General features: G+C 41.5%; 2 protein-coding genes across 3 annotated transcripts; both read right to left on the bottom strand.

The window, feature by feature from the left end:
* Window positions 1-3,513: 3,513 nt before the first annotated feature.
* LOC111952449 (cerebellin-1) lies at window positions 3,514-9,403 on the bottom strand. Its single transcript, XM_023971127.2, has 4 exons — window positions 8,814-9,403; window positions 6,811-7,573; window positions 6,510-6,629; window positions 3,514-4,050 (listed from the first exon to the last, which is right to left on the bottom strand). The coding sequence occupies exons 2-4, from the start codon at window positions 7,126-7,128 to the stop codon at window positions 3,853-3,855; spliced, it is 636 nt and encodes a 211-aa protein (XP_023826895.1). The 5' UTR covers window positions 7,129-7,573; window positions 8,814-9,403; the 3' UTR covers window positions 3,514-3,852.
* Window positions 9,404-9,559: 156 nt separating this feature from the next.
* LOC111981274 (E3 ubiquitin-protein ligase TRIM39-like) lies at window positions 9,560-17,336 on the bottom strand. Of its 2 annotated transcripts, none has more exons than XM_024012486.2 (5): window positions 16,546-17,336; window positions 11,967-12,060; window positions 11,452-11,635; window positions 10,319-10,503; window positions 9,560-9,950 (listed from the first exon to the last, which is right to left on the bottom strand). In XM_024012486.2, exons 4-5 carry the CDS (start codon window positions 10,496-10,498, stop codon window positions 9,573-9,575), a joined length of 558 nt encoding a protein of 185 aa, XP_023868254.1. In that variant the 5' UTR covers window positions 10,499-10,503; window positions 11,452-11,635; window positions 11,967-12,060; window positions 16,546-17,336; the 3' UTR covers window positions 9,560-9,572. The 2 variants fall into 2 exon arrangements, with proteins under 2 accessions (XP_023868254.1, XP_023868269.1); XM_024012501.2 differs by having other exon boundaries at window positions 10,439-10,503.
* Between the last annotated feature and the right edge of the window lie 1,851 nt (window positions 17,337-19,187).

Below are 19,187 nucleotides of genomic sequence, written 5' to 3'. Positions count from 1 at the left end.
AAAAAAGTTATATTTTGTAAAATGAATGAAAAAATGAATGAAATGAAAAGCACGTGCTCTTCTCTCTGGGTCAATTATACACTGCACTGTTCATCAGTCTCTTCATACACTGTTTGACAATTTATCATATTGTCACCCATCAGACTATTGTGAATTTAATCTTAACTTTAGGCTACATCTATTAGTATATGCGTGAAATTAGTCTCGATGTAGTTTCATTGGGCCATTATCAGCTGGGAAGGCAACTGTCGGTGAATAACAATTTAAAACTACATCAACATTTTGCAATGACCACAAAATCAACATTTTACAATAGCCAGATCAGCCTTTGGACTTGAACCCCATTGAAGACCTGTGGTTTGAACTGAAGAGGGCAGTCGATAAGCGCAGACGAAGTATATAATTATTATTCTTTTTAAATTCCATATGGAGAAATGGTCTAAGATCCCTCCCAACGTGTTCTCCAATCTCATAAAACATTTTAGAAAACAGCTCAGTGTCGATATCCTTGCAAGGGTAGGGTGCTGGAGTACTGAAAACAGGGGTGCCAATAATTTTGACACATCTTTTTTTAGATTTTTTAAAATTACTTGTTAAACCCCCCCCCCAAAAATCTGCGCAATTGTATTACTATAAAATATTATAATTAAAAAAGAATTGAGCATGCGATATAAGTTAATATTTATTTTAGACAGTATTTTTTCTCATTTTTATCAAGAGTGTCAATAATTATGGACCTGACTGTATGGCATCTTCAGATGGGGAGACTAGATATATAAATTGCTTTATAAATTGTTTTCATTTAATTTTCGACCAGTGCCTCCACACATTTTGCACTCTACAATCTACAATCCTTAATGAACAAGTCTCTTCTTCTGTATGAGTTTATCTCTGACAGTGACTTTGACATGATATGCCTCACTGAAACATGGCACAGAGAGGYTAACTTTTACCATCTTCAAGAAGCAGCTCCGCCTGGATACAAATACATTGAAAAGGCGTGCAGCTTGACCACAAGACTGTGACACTGTCTTGGCACTGCTCCAACTCCCCTCTACTGCCCAAAGAAGACCATTAAATTCCGCAACCTGAGTAAACTTAACCCATCCTTCTTTCAAGAACACATCAAGCCCAACTTTGCGTCTGACTGCAGTAAGCTGGCCTTCGATGACATGGTCAATCTGTATAACAGCACTCGGAGTAATACCCTGAACATCATTGCCCCTGAAAAAACATGTGAAGTAACATTCCAACGCTCGTCTCCTTGGTTCACTGATGAACTGCGCAGAAGGACGACTCATGGCTGTAAGCTTGAGAGACATTGGAGGAAGGATGGCCTCGTACTGGCCTATAAAACCACCAGCACATGCCTTAAAAGCAGCACGATCAGCCTTCTACTCTGCCACGATTGACAATAACAACGTTAACCCCCCCTGTTCTCTACCATCGACCACCTTTTCAACCCTGCAAACTCATGCTCMCCTGCAGCCTTATCTGAGCAGTGCAATAGCGTCTCAGATTTCTTCACGACATAAATTGACACTATCAGGACAAACATCATCCTCTAAGACGGCCTGCACCCCACCTCCTGAGCCTCAAACCTAGACTGCGCCTCCCTTCAGCAGCTTTACAGAAGTACCATCCGCCGCTGAGCAGTCAATAATCTCTCAAATGAAGGCCACCACTTACCACATCCCTACTCAAAACCTGCTCATCTAGCATGCTTATGTTTGTCACCACCCTGATCAACAAGTCCCTGCTGCCAAGAGAGGTACCATTGATCTTCAAAACAGCTGCAATCACCCCCTTACTGAAGAAACCCAACCTTGACCAGGACATCCTATCCAACTACAGGCCCATATCCATCCTCCCCTTCCTATCAAATGTACTGGAGAAAGTGGTCGCGAATCAACTTCAAATGCATCTGGCATTTAATCAGTTGTACCAGGTTTTCCAGTCTGGCTGCTGATTCTGGATCTCCCAACATCCACCTCCTCTTAGATCTTAGTTCTGCTTTTGACACCGTAGACCACATCATCCTCCTGTGGTCGTCTCAGAGCATATCCTGTTTTTTATTTACATGCTCCCCCTCGGCCAAATCCTCAGAGATTATAACATCAATTTCCACTACTATGCTGATGATACCCAGGTCTACATTAACACCAAACCGGACAACATCTCTGCCCTAGAAAAACTCAGCGGCTGCCCAGAGGACATCAGAGCATGAATGAAAGAGAACTTCCTCCAGTTGAACAGTAGCAAGACTGAGGCTATGCTTATTGGGACATCTAAGCAGGTCACCAGTGGTGGAGACATCTGCCCTACAATCAACGGCCAGGCCAGCTACCTGTCCTCTGTCATCTCCAACCTAGGAGTCAAGTTTGACCCTTCTCTGTCATTCGATACCCACATAAAACAAATATGTAAAACATAATTTTCCATCTTAAAAACAAAACTCATCCCCCGCCTTCATCTTCTCTCGGATTGACTATGGTAATGCGCTAGAAGTCCTGAAGACACGTCTCTGAACTATGGGGGACAGAGCCTTCTGCTCCCTTGTCCCTCGCCTATGGATTGCTCTCGGGAACTTTTGAAACGGGCCTTAAAACCTACTTATACAGACTACCTTTTTTATAGTCTTATTCCCTATCTAAAATGTATTTAGCACCTAGCACACTATTGCTATTTTACCTGCCTTGATTCTAAATTAATGTTGTTTTTATTGTACTGTATATAAAGAAAAAATCCTCAGTAGAGCTTTAACATCACTCTGTAATGAAATGTGCAATACAAATAAAATGTATTATTATTTAAAAACAATTGAACAGTAAATCAGATATGTATGAAAATACCCCCAAATAAAAGGTGACATTTGTACATTTTGTCACCTCATATGAAACATTTGATATCAAGTCCAAAATGCTGGAGTATAGAGACAAATTTAACATTTTAGCATCACTGTCCAAATACATACATATAGTACCAACAGTAACATAGGGAAGTGTATCTGTATATATTAAGCTTTATAGTAACACAATTCCATAATTACTCACTCCTATATATGCTAACACATGCCTCTGCTACACCCTCCTATGTGGTAACACACACACACACACACACACACACACATCTATGAAGAATGAACAAAGCACTCCTATGTGCTTATAACATACCTCCGATGTGTATTCGAGCAGCGAAACAAATTGGTTGTGACAGTGTACGGTGTGAACCCCACAGGTTCCTGGCAACACACACACATACATACACACGGCCCTCGCCAAAACTCCCATCTGTCACCGGATCCGCCAGGACGAGCCGCATGAGCCCTTACCCAGAATCCTCCTCTCGGGGCGTTGAAGGTGGCTGCGCTATTTACAGAACTAACAGATGCACCGCTTGGAGAAAATGAAAGTTTCCCCTAATCACTGATTCAGGGTCAGCATTTCTTCCTAATGGAGAAAAGAAGGAGCAATTGTTTCAGCTAGTGACAGTCACTTTGAAGAAAATCCCGTATTTACTGTACGACCAACCCTTTTTATTAGCACGTACAATTATTTGCATGCAGACAACAAAAGCCAACACATATTACATGAATACTCAAGCATAAACTGTACACACTACAGTATCATTTCAATAATGGAGCAGTGTATTTAAAAGTGCATTCAAAAATCGTAACATTCAGGATTTTCAGATACAAGGCGAGCTGTAAACTCATTGTAACTCTCATACATACACACTCGTCCTCCTAACCCAAGCTGTGTCCTCACTTGATGTCTACCCTGTGTCACCTTGCTTGCCTTTCCCCTGTCCCTCTCTCTTTTTCTCTTTTACTCTCCCTCCCTCTTTTCCTCTCTACAAAGGAAACACCAGAAACCCAGAGAAGGTGGAGTATTTCCATCCCCCCATCAGGTTCCCTCTCTCCAGTTTGAGATAAGCCTTGTCTCCTCTCTCCATTGTAACCAACCCAGCGTTGGTGGCTGCTTCCCTGGTCACGTCCTGGTCCCCGGCGAATGCTGAAATCACCGGGTGTCCGTTCAATACCAGACTCACCTGAGAGAGAGGGATAGAGGGTGGGAGGGAGGGGTAGAGAGAGAGTAAAGCGTTGTTCACATTGTGCTTCTACACCTGCATTGCTTGCTGTTTGGGGTTTTAGGCTGGGTTTCTGTACAGCACTTCGAGATATTAGCTGATGTACGAAGGGCTATATAAAATAAACTTGATTTGATTAGCAGTTTGAAGTGGCTCATATCCTATTATTTTACATTTGAATCTTTTTCCTGCAGTCTGAAGAGCCAAAACGCACATGGAATCAGATATTTAAAGCCACATTTCAAGCCACCTTCGTAGGTGCTTTGATGTCCGATACAAATCTGATTCCTGGCCATGCGACAAATCTGATATATTTGCCCTCAAGTGTTTTTTTTACTCTTATTTAGCATATCTTCTTGCTTGCTAGCTACTCTGTTGACAGTTTGACAAGAACATGTGGTAGCTAACTAGCTTGTTAATTATTTACAAACAAATGAGTGAATGTGCTAGAAAGCTAAACAGCTACCTAGCTAGCTAGTTGACTGCTGTGGCTTGCCAAAAAGTACTTGTTTTGAAAGTTGAATCATCTTATCCAGTGAGGCTTTAAAAGTGCTCTTACACTATGATTTTGAACATTCAAAGCAACTGGGAAACTTCAATGGCAGGCATTGTTGTCACCTTAGCTTGCTACATTGGCCTCCCGAGTGGCACAGAGGTCTAAAGGCACAGTCCCATAGGGCGGCGCACAATTGGCCCAGCATCGTCCGGGTTCGGGGAGGGTTTGTCTGATGGGGCTTTACAAGTAGGCCGTCATTGTAAATAAGAATTTGTTCTTAACTAACTTGCCTAGTTAAATAAAGGTTAAATTAAAAATAATACAATAAAAATAACTTCTGAGTTATAGGAAGCACGAGCACCATCAGCAATCAGCCTCAAACACTGCACACACACTCCTTGTTACTAGCATAGCCATGTCAGCAAATTACTGCTGTCTGGTCACTTGTAACTTGCTGTTTGGACAGTCAGTATTTCAAACAGATTTGAAAAACATAACTGATTTGAGCATTAAGGCCTGCAGTGTGAACAAGGCTTTATGTCCTGGTCACTGGTGAAAGCAGTGATCCCAAATCGCTTTGTCCGTAAGGGAGGGAGAGAAAGAGAGAGATAGGAAGGAAGAAGTGTCGTTTAAGATTAGGGATGATGATTTTTTTTTTTATGAGCATGGCCTTATTTGTATTACAGCATATTGGATGACCGTCATTCATATTCCATTCACCCAGTTCAATGTAACATTGATAGGTTTAGGCTACTACATGATACTCACATTTTTCCTATAGCCATCATGAGGTTGCTACAACGTAGCCTACGAATGAAAGTTTACAACGCACAGTGCTTTCAGAAAGTATTCATACCCCTGGACTTATTCCACATTTTGTTGTGTTACAGCCTAAATATAAAATGGATTCAATTGATTTTATTTCTCACCCATCTATCCATAATGAAAATGAAAACTTGTTTTTAGAAGTGTTTGCAAATTTATAGAAAATTTAATTCATAAATATTCGCACCCCTGAGTCAATACTCTCTAGAATCACCTTTGGCAGCAATTACAGCTGTGAGTCTCTCTGGGTAAGTCTCTAAGAGCTTTACACACCAGGATTGTGCAACGTTTGGATGTTGATCAATGAGGTACAACCTTTTTCAGGTCTTTTCATAGTTTTTCAAATAGATTTCAGTCAAAACTGTAACTCGGCCACTAAGGAACATTTACTCTCATCTTGGATTATTGCACCACTGAAAGGTGAATTCATCTCCCAGTGTCTGGTGAAAAGCAGACTGAACCAGGTTTTCATCTAGGATTTTGCTAGCTGTATTAGCTAGCTAAGTAAGTGAAAGTGCTGCTTCTCCTTCATTTTTAATGAATTTGTTCAAAACTGTTCAACTATTGTCTTTCTCTCTCTTTGAGTCAACTACTTACCACATTTTATGCACTGCATCACTAGCTAGCTGTAGCTTATGCTTTCAGTACTAGATTCATTCTCTGACCCTTTGATTGAGTGGACAACATGTCAGTTTATGCTACAAGAGCTCTGATAGGTTGGAGGACGTCCTCCGGAAGTCATCATAATTACTGTGCATGTCTAAGAAAGGGGATAAAAACTGAAAACCATGAGCCTCCTAGGTTTTGTATTGAAGTTAATGTACCCAGAGGAGGACGGAAAATAGCTGTCCTCTGGCTACACCATGGTGCTTCCCCAGAGAGTGCTGTTGAGGCTACAGTAGACCTTCATTATAAAACAGTGTGTTTTAATCAATAATTTGGTGACGTGAATATATTTAGTATAGTATATTTTTATGAAATACACTAAGTAGGATGGTACTCCCCTTCCTCCTCTGATGAGCCTCCACTGGAAGGGAGACAAAGATAATATACATCAATTTGCTGTAATATTATTTGTGTTTTCATGTCTAACCCATACCTGTATTGTCTGTCGGTTGTATACTTTGACCACATGGAAGCAGAAACTGAAGACTCCTTTTCTGGGAGCCACAAAGATGCTGCGTGCTGGGTCAAAATGGCTGCCCACATTCACCAGGATCTGAGAAAGAGATGGAGAGAGAGAGGTGGGGGGAGAGAGAGAGGGATAGAGGTGGAGGACAGAGAGATGGAGAGGGAGAGAAACAAGTTGATAAAAGTTGACAAAAGTTGACTTTTTTATCATGTAAAAGTTGACTACAGTTATTCAGTCTATTGGATGGTCATGGTATGGTCTCACTAACCTGGTCAAAGTAGATGGTCATGGTACGGTTGCTCATCTCAGAGGGTTCGTGGTTAGTGTTCCTGACAGCGGAGAACGCCACTCGACCGGCCCCCGACCGCACCGACATCCCCAACGCGTTACCCGACGGTTCCGACGAGGGGGTGGAGTCACAAACCACAAGACACTTCCCCTCCAACACGATTGGCTCAGTGTCATTCTGAGCTCTGGCCCCCAGGGGACCCCATTGGAGGATTAAAATTAGCCCAAGGAAAAAGGTGTGGTTAAGTGTTATTATGGGGCGGGGCAAAGATGAACAAGGAAGAGGAAGGCGGTGCATATTGTCTCAAATGGTTGTAAGGTCTTGGGTGTTTTTTGGATGTTGGTTTTTCAATTTGGACACTGTTGGAAATGTCAGTTTCCCACACAGTTTCAGTAGAAAGCAACAATCCTTTGTGAATACTAGACAAATTTCAGTAAACCAATGTCTGCCTTTTCAGTCTTGTCTAAACCACACGGTAATCAGCTAGATCACAGTTTAAATCCTTCCGGGATCTTTAGTTGGCTCTGAAAGGTTGAATCCCAGATGGTCAATTGATCCAAACCCACTGAACCTGAATGGTGGATGGTGTATGCCCGATCACTTGAAACCCACCTTTGGGCCACGACCCAAACCTCCTGCAGGTACGGCCAAGTTTGTCCAGAATTCCGACCTGTTTTAGCAGATTTGTAATACAAGTCTCAGTGGAGTTGGTCAGGTGGTTTTTCACAGGCCAACCTTGACCCTGCCAAAGATAAAGATTCAGAACAGAAATTGATTCACTGAGGAAGACAGTCTAAAGTCTTAGAATCATAGTATACAGCATTAAAATATCATAGTATCCTAGACAAACTCTTGAAGCAGGCCTAAAGTGAATGTAGTGCTCAAATGTAAACAATAGTTCCATTTTTGGGTGGTGTAGATGGAGAAAGAATTTGAGGGATGAGAAGGAAAGGAGGAGGTAGAATAAGGGATAATTTAATGGATTGGCTTAAAGAGGGAGGGGGAGGGAGGGGGCTGAGGCTATTGAAGCCAGCTGGACACAGGAGGAGGGCAGGAGAGGGGGAGGAGAGGGAGGAGGAGAGGCCTGCATCATCACTTCTGAGCTACCATCTGTAGGACACACTCTCCTCACATTCCTTTACACACACACATGCACACACATACACATAGACGCACACATGCGTAATCGCCCATGTATTTGCAATTCCATATATTTATCCATGTACAAAAATGCACATAGAAACTGTAAATTTCCCCATTGTTCCCCATAGTATGCATAGTATGCATAAAGACATGGCTAAAGGTCAATCAGATTTGTGAAAAGAATCCCTAGCTGTGTATTGCCGCTTTCCATGTTGTCTGTTGTCTGTAGCTTGTGAGGTGTGGAAACACTTTGTTGCTTTTATGAATTTTGTCTTGCTGCTTTTTGTTCTATGTTGCTCTGTCTGTATGCTACGTCTTGCTTGTCCTATGTTGCTCTGTCTGTATGCTATGTCTTGCTTGTCCTATGTTGCTCTGCGTGTGCTCACTGCTCAATGATTGTCTATATTGTAATTTTTTTTATAACCTGCCCAGGGACTGCGGTTGAAAATTAGCCGGCTGGCTAAAACCGGGACTTTTACTGAAACGTTGATTAATGTGCACTGTCCCTGTAAAAATACAATTAATAAACTAAAAACTAGTCTAAATTCCTTTAAGCTCATTGGATGGTGAAGGACACACAGTTCAAAATCTGCAGTTTTACATAAGACGTCTGTCTATATTTGCCCCTTGTGGAAAATGTTCTCTTTATTGACACAGATCATTACAGAAAACATAAATGAAAGAGTAGTAAAGTGACAGAAATATGACATGACAACAATATTGAACCATTTTCAAAAAACCATCTCACATTACCATGGAAAATTGTTTTTTTTGTGTATAGCAGGAAAAATAATAATAAATAATTACAACAGTGAAAAAAACAAAATATTAAATCTTACCTTTTACGATGAGTATATTTCCTGTATCGACGTGGAAGTTACTCTGTCCCAAGAGGCAGATTCCCCTTTCTCTGTCTCTTTTCTCTCTCTTTTCACTGACTCCCTCTCCCTTTCTTTTTCTCGCACTCACACTTTTTCTCCCACTCCCCGCCTCTCTCTCACCCACTCTCACACCTCTCCCCCCCTCTCTTCCCTTTTTCTCCTTCCTCGCTCTCATCCCACCCTCTCTCCTTCTCACTCTCTCTCTTTTTCTCTCTCCCCATCTCCTCCCCTCTCTCTCTTTGTCAGGGAACCCCTGTGTTCAAACAGACGTTTTATCATATCACAACCATCATAAATCGTCTGTTTTCTCTCGCCCACAACCGCCTACCTGTTCCACACTCCTCCCTCTTCTCTCCATCATCTCAGATCCTCTTTCCATTCTCTATCCTTTCCCATTCGCTTAAATGCCATTGAGCTACTGATAAAAGGGGATTTTTGCTTACACTTGTTGCGCATTTAGACACTTGGATTTAGAAAAATGTAAGAATTGAATATAGACTTCTCACAGTAGAATAAGAATATCTATATCAGTAATTTGACCTTACGTGGTTACAAAATGTTGATTAAATTTTTTTAATCAGTACAGTTAGTTATTTCTATTTCTGGCCAGAATTGAGGGAAGATCTCCAGTCAGACAACAGTCTCAGAACAACATGATGTGATCGAACGGATGATTGACAGCTCCTCACAGCTATAGATAGGGCCACCGGTGGGACTTTAGACCTCACAACTGTATAAGCCCTTTCCACCAAACAGATAACCAACGGGGCTGTGTTCTTTCCGCCGCCATGGAGACGGGCTAAAGTACGGATACAGGGTCTCGGTGAAGACACACCAACTATAACTATAAATATGAGCCTTATCGTCCACATTATAAAAGGAGACCAATCCCTCCTCATAATCCACAAACACCCCCACCTTCTTGGGTTTGTCTCTCAGGTGATGGGGGATGGATGGCCCGGCACAGGCGTTGAGGTTTCCCCCTTTCCCACGACACACGGCCCAGTAGCCTTGGTCTGGCCTCACCGTGACACTCTGCTTCCTGTTGACGGACTCTCTGGCCACATACACATCCCGGTCGGTCTTGTCACCCACCTGGAGGGAAGCGGGAGTAGACAGACAGTGCTTGAATGTACATTTTTTCCCTTTCCTTTCACTGCAGTGTAATGTTTTTTTTAAGGCCCAGGGTCACGTTGGTCTTGTTAAGTAATCTTTTTTCGTGTGTTGTTTTCCATTTTCAAAGAAAAGTGCAAATAGATAAACTAAACAAATAAATAAAATAAAATAAACTAGACTAACCAAAACTGTGAGCTGAGGTACAACAACATAAATCATAAGAACATCATCAGAGAATAGGTGCAACTCTCACTCAAGATTAATTCACAATTCAATTGTTTTTAGTTTTTCGTTGTGAGCGAGAGTCATTCCTAGCTACAGTATAATCTCTTCATATTTTCCCTCACCTGGACTACCCAGTAGCACCTCTCGGTGGCGAAGCCTTGTTTTCCCAGCACACATACGCAGTAGTCAAACCTTTTCGGATCATCAACCAGGGAGCAGAACTGCTGGTATCCCAGACTCACCTGCTTCCCATCAGAGGACAGGTTGACCAACGAGGAGACTGTGACCAGGTCCAGTGTCATGTCCGCTGTAGAGAGATGTTCTTTAATATTTTTTATTTATTTCACCTTTATTTAACCGGGTAGGCCAGTTGAGAATAAGTTCTCATTTACAACTGCGACCTGGCCAAGATAAAGCAAAGCAGTTCGACAAAAACAACAACACACAGTTACACATGGAATAAACAAACGTACAGTCAATAACACAATAGAAAAATCTATATGCAGTGTGTGCAAATGTAGTAAGATTAGGGAGGTAAGGCAATAAATAGGCCATAGTGGCGAAGTAATTACAATTTAGCATTAACACTGGAGTGATAGATGGCAGATGATGATGTGCAAGTAGGGATATTGGGGTGCAAAAGAGCAAAAATAAATAACAATATGGGGATGAGGTAGTTGGGTGGGCTATTTACAGGTGGACTGTGTACAGGTGCAGTGATCGGTAAGCTGCTCTGACAGCTGATGCTTAAAGTTAGTGAGGGAGATATAAGTCTCCAGCTTCAGTGATTTTTGCAATTTGTTCCAGTCATTGGCAGCAGAGAACTGGAAGGAAAGGCAGCCAAAGTAGGTGTTGGCTTTGGGGATGACCAGTGAAATATACCTGCTGGAGCGCATGCTACGGGTGGGTGTTGCTATGGTGACCAGCGAGCTGAGATAAGGTGGGGCTTTACCTAGCAAAGACTTATAGATGACCTGGAGCCAGTGGGTTTGGCAACGAATATGAAGCGAGGGCCAGCCAACGAGAGCATACAGGTTGCAGATGTAAGCACTGATAAGTTATATGTATGATATATAAGTTATGAAATATGATCATTTTGGGGAACGATCCATTTAAGTTCATTTCATTTCAATTCTATTCAATTTATTAACATAACTTTATTTATCCCATCTAGGGAAATTTAGAAAGGCAAAGTCAGTTTACAAAATAACATGTTATATCAATGTATCAGTATTGAGATAAAAGAGACACTGACCTGTATGAAGTGGAGTTGTTCCTCAGTGTGAGAGCTGCTCTAGCTCAGTGCTTCTCCTTTTTACCTCAGTGATTTCCTGATACAGCTCTTTGATGAGCCCCTCAGCCCGCCTCTCTGCTGCTTTCTGCTTCTCCTCAATCACCTTGATGAGCTCAGCCTGGCTTCTCTCAAGCCTGGCTTATCTCTTTTTCAGCACAAGACCAAAGAAAATAATGCAATATTAAAGACAATGGTTTTGAACAAATGTTCTTGCTGAAGTCCTGCATATTCATCAAACCACGTTAAATTTATACAACTACAGAGGACTCAGAGTTGAGCCTTGGGGTACCCCACATAGATGAAAACAATAACAGTCCGGATGCTTATCATAAGAACTCACTCTACTGAGCTTACGGTACTGTATATTTAATAAATATTATTTATCAAACCAGATTGAATTAATACAACTTTAATGGACCCAGAGTTGAGCCCTTGGGTACCCCACAACATTCAGGATGCTTATCATGAGAACTCACTCTGCTGAGCTCCACTGAGTGTTTGATCTCATCCATCTTACTCAGTCTGTCCTAAACCATCCTCAGCAAATCTCCTTCAGTCTTTTTCATAAGTCTGTGAAGACAACCCGGAAACTGTAGGATTACTAGCCTGTAAAACTGGAAATGTCTTTGGATAATACTGAAAATCGCATTTGTTGGAGAGTATGTGCCTGAATTGGCAAGATACAATTTAGTAACACTTTATTTAAAGCTTGCAGGTATAATGTTTTATTATGAAGTTAATTATACGGCTTTTAATATTTAGAGCTACGTTCAACTTGCTCCCATCTTTTTGCTCTCTCTTTCTCCATAGAAATAGTGTTGTGGCCCTTGTCTCGGTGCATCTCGCACACACTGGTTGTTCCTGTTGTTCCTGCAGAAGAGGCCCAGGGGCCGCTCGTGCTTCCTGCACACGGCGGGCGTGGTGAAGGTTGCTGTGTTTGTCAGCCTGTGCCTCTGGAGGGCCGGCTCTCTCTGTTGAGGTCCCAGGTGTGTCTTGCAGTATGACCCCTTGCACACAAGACAGGACTTAACAGCCTTCTGCTTCGTCCCAGTGCAGAAATTGCAGGAAACTGCATCGGGCTCAGGACTGAGCCCTGGGGAACACTGTGCCACTGATACTCCTATATCTTGATAATCGTCTTCCTCCGCCTGCCGGGCTTTGACCTTTATAAGATAATATAAATATTAATAATTATATTAATAATTATATAAATATAATATAAATACAGTTGAAGTCAGAAGTTTACATACACTAAGTTGACMGTGCCTTTAAACAGCTTGGAATTTTCCAGAAAATTATGTCATGGCTTTAGAAGCTTCTGATAGGCTAATTGACATCATTTGAGTCAATTGGAGGTGTACCTGTGGATGWATTTCAAGGCCTACCTTCAAACTCACTGCCTCTTTGCTTGACATAATGGGAAAATCAAAAGAAATCAGCCAAGACCTCAGAAAAAAAATTGTAGGCCTCCACAAGTCTGGTACATACTTGGGAGCAATTTCCAAACGCCTGAAGGTACCATGTTCATCTGTACAAACAATAGTATGCAAGTATAAACACCATGGGACCAAGCAGCCGTCATACTGCTCAGGAAGGAGACGCATTGCATTCTGTCACCTAGAGATGAACGTACGTTGGTGCGAAAAGTGCAAATCAATCCCAGAACAACAGCAAAGGACCTTGTGAAGATGCTGGAGGAAACAGGTACAAAAGTATCTATATTCACAGTAAAACGAGTCCGATGTTGACATAACCTGAAAGGCCACTCAGCAAGGAAGAAGCCACTGCTCCAAAACCGCCATAAAAAAGCCAGGCAACGGTTTGCAACTGCACATGGGGACAAAGACTTTTTGGAGAAATGTCCTCTGTTCTGATAAAACAAAAATAGAACTGTTTGGCCATAATGACCATCGTTATGTTTGGAGGAAAAAGGGTGAGGCTTGCAAGCCGAAGAACACCATCCCAACCGTGAAGCATGGGGGTGGCAGCATCATGTTGTGGGGGTGCTTTGCTGCAGGAGGGACTGGTGCACTTCACAAAATAGATGGCATCATGAGGTAGGAAAATTATGTGGATATATTGAAGATACATCTCAAGTCATCAGTCAGGAAGTTAAAGCTTGGTTGCAAATGGGTCTTCCAAATGAACAATGACCCTAAGCATACTTCCAAAGTTGTGGCAAAATGACTTAAGGACAACAAAGTCAAGGTATTGGAGTGGCCATCACAAAGCCCTGACCTCAATCCTATAGACCATTAGTGGGCAGAACTGAAAATGTGTGTGCGAGCAAGGAGGCCTACAAACCTGGCTCAGTTACACCAGCTCTGTCAGGAGGAATGGGCCAAAATTCACCCAACTTATTGTGGGAAGCTAGTGGAAGGCTATCCGAAACGTGTGATCCAAGTTGGTGAAGATGTCTAGGCAAATACAGCACTGGAACTTGTTACAGGAATCAGGAATCGAAAGAAGAACCTTCCCTCTGTTACATCACCTTTTATGTGTGTTTTGCACATGTGCAATTATGTTAAATAAACCTGAACCTGTTTCTTTGTTTAAATGAGATTTACAACTAGACTACTTTACAACTAGCTGAAGCATTAAAGGGTAGGTAGCATAAACGTAACCACATGAAACATATGCATTTGCATTAGCATACACATCAAAGTCCCTATGCAAAGTTCTACCTTATTTTTTTATTTTTTTAGTTATTACATAAAACCGATCAGAATTCCGAAGAATACCAAAGCCATGTCGGAAAATATTTTTCTGGGGTGTGATGTCATATGGAGTACCAGGCAAGAGCCTATTCCCTATCATGTGAACTCCAACAGAAATAACTTTAAATGTACAACTTTAAATTAAACCAAATTGTTTGCACTCATCACTACTGGTTTTAATGATATTTTCTGCCAATTTACAAGCAAACACTTTATGAATGTATTGTTACAAATCAACTTGCAGGGTTGCTAGCCAACTAGCCTGCTAACAGTAGCCCTATTATTCTGCTAACGTTAGCCTTACCAGCCTGCTAACGTTACGTTAGCACTGAATGAGTCAGCCAGTTGCTATAAACACCTAGCTTACAGCTACATTAAAGTGTTAGCCAGCTAACATTAGCTATTTAGCCAACTAGCTATTAGCCTAGCCAGCCTAGCCAACCACCACGGTTATGCTTGGCAAGCTGGAGCCCAACTACTGGAGAACAGCTAGAACACAACTAACACAACACAACTAAAATAGAAATAGAGGAGAGACTTACAGACTGATGCCTGGGGCCCATCTGATGGTAAAACTTTTAAAAGAGTGCAGACTGAGTTAGCTACCAAAGTGAGGGGGAGGTGGGTGCTTCACCGGGCCGAAATCCCCAAAAATAGATTCAAGATATCCGTCAGCTAGCATGCTAGCACTAAGCCAAGGTGGTAAAAGTTACAAAACCCATAACCTACTATACAGAGAACCTGTCGAAAAGTTTGAAAAAAAGAAGCAGAACAGACAAGGTACTACACAATTAGAGCAAGCAGATATGATTTTCTCTTTAGTTTTGAGCCCACGGCAAGAAAGCACCAGAGCCTGCCAAGCTAATGGTTTCCCATTAGATAACCCAGCCACAAAGTCTGTGAATAGTTTGAGGTGTGGCAAATGTTAGCCAGCTTGAGCTAGCTACCGAGCTAGCATTTTGAACTCGGTATCACAGAGTAGATCCTCCAAATTACGTTGAGAAATAGTGCATTGTGGGAAGTTTAGAAGTTATCCGGAAATAAATAAATATGTATTAATCCCAAAACATAACTATGTTTGTACTTACAGGTAACTAGATCGTGACTACAGCTAAGTTACTGAGTAAAAACTCATGCTTCCTACCCTTTAAATAACAACCAAATTGACCTCAGACAAGAGGCCTTAAGTTAGACAGAATGGACCTAAAGTTAAGTACAGGAATCCTAAGGCCTTGGAGTTCCATTTCGTGTGTTTTGTCATCCAAAAGACAGGGAGGAGGAAGTTGCATTACATGAATCAGGATTCAGTACTATAAAATAGCCTATTGATGCTTAACTGTGTTTGTTTTGTTTATTTAAATACATGTTGTTACCCTGGATCTACTACAACACCCCTAGCAAGGGCAACACTATCAAGGAACAGCCAAATTAACCTGAGGAGAACATTTACTGAAAAGCTGCAGCTGATGATTTCAGTCATTACCAGAATGTCAAACCATTAACTGGTTAGGTAGCATACAAACTCAAACCTTAGGAAAACAAAACAGTTTTTCATTGTCACATGACTGGAAATTCCTCGTCCCTAGCTTTCTCTTACAGTGACTCATGAAATTGCACAACAATTCTTCTATTCTTGTTCTTCTTTTTTTACGCTACCAACAATGGAATGCTGCTGAGCTTGTGCAGGAATGATGGTGTGAGAGAGATGGTGCAACAGTGGTGTAGTGTTGCCTGGAGAAGTGGGTATACTCTAATTTTGTCAGTTTGTTCAGGTTTTCTTTTTCAAAGTCACACTTTTGAGGCCTCTAAAACATTTAGATTTTTGAGAGTAGTTACCCTTTAATTGAAGTGTGCAAGCACCTAGCACTATTGTTTGATCAGCAGTGTTTTTGTAGAACATGAGATGTTAAGGGTGTTGAGCCAGTAACCAAAAGGTTGCTGGTTTGATTCCCCGAGCTGACTAGGTACAAAAGCTGTCAATGTGCCCTTGAGCAAGGCACTTAACCCTAATTGCTCCTGTAAGTCGCTTTTGATGAGAGTGTCTGCTAAATGACTAAAATGTCAACTGCATCATAACAAGCCAATATCTATGAAGAATATGTGTATATGTTTCTATATGAGATGTGTTTTTCATAGATATTGGATTACACAAACAATGTAAGATTTACTGTATCACGTTCAAGGGGCTGATACAATTGTGCAATGGATATAATTACGTAAAAGTTGTTTTAAAGTGTTCGTCCCATGTTTCATGAGCTGAAATATAAGATCCCAGAAATGTTCCATATGCACAAAAGCTTATTTCTCTCCAATTTTGTGCACAATTTTGTTAACATACCTGTTAGTGATAATTGTATCCTTTGGCAAGACAATCCATCCCCCTGACAGGTGTGGCATATCAAGAAGCTGATTAAACAGCATGATCATTACACAAATGCTCCTTGTGCAGGGGATAATAAAAGGCCACTCTAAAATGTGCAGTTTTGTCACACAACACAAAGCCACAAATGTCCCAAGTTTTGAGGGAGCATGCAATTGGCATGCTGACTGTAGGAATGTCCACCAGGGCTATTGCCAGTGTCACGAATCCCGCTTCCTGAGTCTGTTTTTGCCTGTGTTCTGTCCTGGAGTGTTTTTTCCGGTGTCCTGGAACGCACCCTGTCTGGTTGCCGGGCGACGTAGCTAGTTGGAGGATCTCTGAGTACCCGCACCTGTATCCCATCAYCTATCTGCACACCTGGTCCTGATRATCACCCCTCCACTTCATAAGCGCTGACCTGACATCCATTCCCTGCCGGATCGTTAGCCATGAACAGTATGTTGTGCCAGCGTATCAGCCTCCAGTTTGATAGAGTTTGTTTTGTTGTTTTGTACATCTTGCTTGCCTTGAACTTACCTCCGTTTTTTCTGTCTACAGTCATTCACCCGGAACACTCATCCCATCCCTACCTGGTCGTCGGTGACTTCAGTTACTTCCTTGGATCTGCTTACTCAATTCCATCAACTCACCTCCGCTGCCCGCTCCGCTACTTGGATTTTTCTATCACTACATTTAAACTTGTAAATAAATACTCACCTTCGTCTTACTCTCCTTGTCCTGGTCTGCTTCTGGGTTCTACTTTAGAGAACCGTGACAGCCAGAGATTTAATGTTATTTTCTCTACCATAAGCCACCTCCAACGTTGTTGGCTGGGCCTATGCCCTCCCAGGCCCACCCGTGGTTGCGCCCCTGCCCAGTCATGTGGAATCATAGATTAAGGCCTAATGAATTTTTTTCAATTGACTAATTTCCTCATATGAACTGTAACTGAGCAAAATATTTGAAATTGTTCCATGTTGCATTTATATTTATGTTCAGTATATACAGTACCAGTCAAAAGTTCGGATACACCTACTCATTCAAGGGTTTTTCTTTATTTTTACTGTTATATACATTGTATAATAATAGTGTAGACATCAAAACTATGAAGTAACACATATGGAATCATGCAGTAACCAAAAAAGTGTTAAACATATCCAAAGATATTTTATATTTAAGATCTTTGAAGTAGCCACCCTTTGTCTTGATGACAGCTTTGCACACTCTTGGCATTCTCTCAACCAGCTTCATGAGGTAGTCACCTGGAATGCATTTCAATTAACAGGTGTGCCTTGTTAAAAGTTCAATATTGGAATTTCTTTCCTTCATGCGTTTGAGCCAATCAGTTGTGTTGTGACAAGGTAGGGGTGGTATACAGAAGATAGCCCTATTTTGGAAAAGACCAAGCCCATATTATGGCAAGAACAGCTCAAATAAGCAAAGAGAAACAGCAATCCATCATTACTTTAAGACATGAAGGTCAGTCAATGCGTAAAATGTCAAGAACGTTTCAAGTTTCTTTAAGTGCAGTCGCAAAAATCATCAATCGCTATGATGAAACTGGCACTCATGAGGACCGCTACAGGAAAGGAAGACCCAGAGTTACCCCTGCTGCAGAGGATAACTTCATTAGTTACCATTCTCAGAAATCGTCAGTTAACTGCACCTCAGATTGCGGCCCAAAAAATACTTCACAGAGTTCAAGTAACAGACACATCTCAATCTCAACTGTTCAGAGGGGAACAGGCCTTCATGGTTGAATCGCTGTAAAGAAACCACTACTAAATTAACATGTTTGGGATAGGGGGAAATATTTTCACGTTCGGATGAAAAGTGTGCCCAGAGTAAACTGCTTGCTACTCAGGCCCTGAAACTTCTAGATTTAGATAGAAAACACTCTGAAGTTTCTAAAACTGTTTGAATGATGTCTGTGAGTAAAACAGAACACATATGGCAGGCAAAAACCTGAGAAAAATCCAACCAGGAAGTGGGAAATCTGAGGTTTGTAGTTTTTCAAGTGATTGCCTATCCAATATACAGTATAAATGGGGTCATATTGCACTTCCTACGGCGTCCACTAGATGTCAACAGTCTTTAGAACGTTGTTTCAGGCTTCTACTGTGACGGGGGAGCGAATAAGAGCTGTTTGGATCAGGGGTCTGTCAGAATGCCTTGAGCTAAGTCTCGCGCGTGGCCGTGAGCGCGAGCTCCGTTCCTTTTCATTTCTAAACACAAAGGAATTGCCCGTTTGAAACATTATTGAAGATTTATGATAAAAACATCCTAAAGATTGATTCTATACATCGTTTGACATGTTTCTGCGAACTGTAATGGAATTTTATTGACTTTTCGTCTGGATAAGTGCTCGCGCCTTGTGAATTTCGATTGGTGAACTAAATGCGCTAACAAAAAGGAGATATTTGGACATAAAGATGAACTTTATCGAACAAACAAACATTTATTGTTGGAACTGGGATTCCTGGGAGTGCATTCTGATGAAGATCATCAAAGGTAAGTAAATATTTATAATGCTATTTCTGACTTTTACTGACTCCACAACATGGCGGGTATCTGTATGGCTTGTTTTTGTGGCTGAGCGCTGTACTCAGATTATTGCATGG

This window comes from Salvelinus sp. IW2-2015, linkage group LG3 (assembly GCF_002910315.2).
Source record: "Salvelinus sp. IW2-2015 linkage group LG3, ASM291031v2, whole genome shotgun sequence".
NCBI lineage: Eukaryota > Metazoa > Chordata > Actinopteri > Salmoniformes > Salmonidae > Salvelinus > Salvelinus sp. IW2-2015.
The sequence above is the reverse complement of the archived record's forward strand: the minus strand, read 5'-3'. Positions and strand labels throughout refer to the sequence as shown.

Bases quoted from the DNA above. Each gene is read 5' to 3' on its own strand.
- LOC111981274 (XM_024012486.2), bottom strand. From the start codon at position 10,498: ATGACACTGGACCTGGTCACAGTCTCCTCGTTGGTCAACCTGTCCTCT. The intron at 9,951-10,318 runs GTGAGGGAAAAT...GCTTCCCTCCAG, and splicing joins GGTGCTACTGGGTAGTCCAG to GTGGGTGACAAGACCGACCG.
- LOC111952449 (XM_023971127.2), bottom strand. From the start codon at position 7,128: ATGCACCGCCTTCCTCTTCCTTGTTCATCTTTGCCCCGCCCCATAATA. The intron at 6,630-6,810 runs GTTAGTGAGACC...TCTCTTTCTCAG, and splicing joins TGACCATCTACTTTGACCAG to ATCCTGGTGAATGTGGGCAG. The intron at 4,051-6,509 runs GTATGGGTTAGA...CCTCTCTCTCAG, and splicing joins ACAACCGACAGACAATACAG to GTGAGTCTGGTATTGAACGG.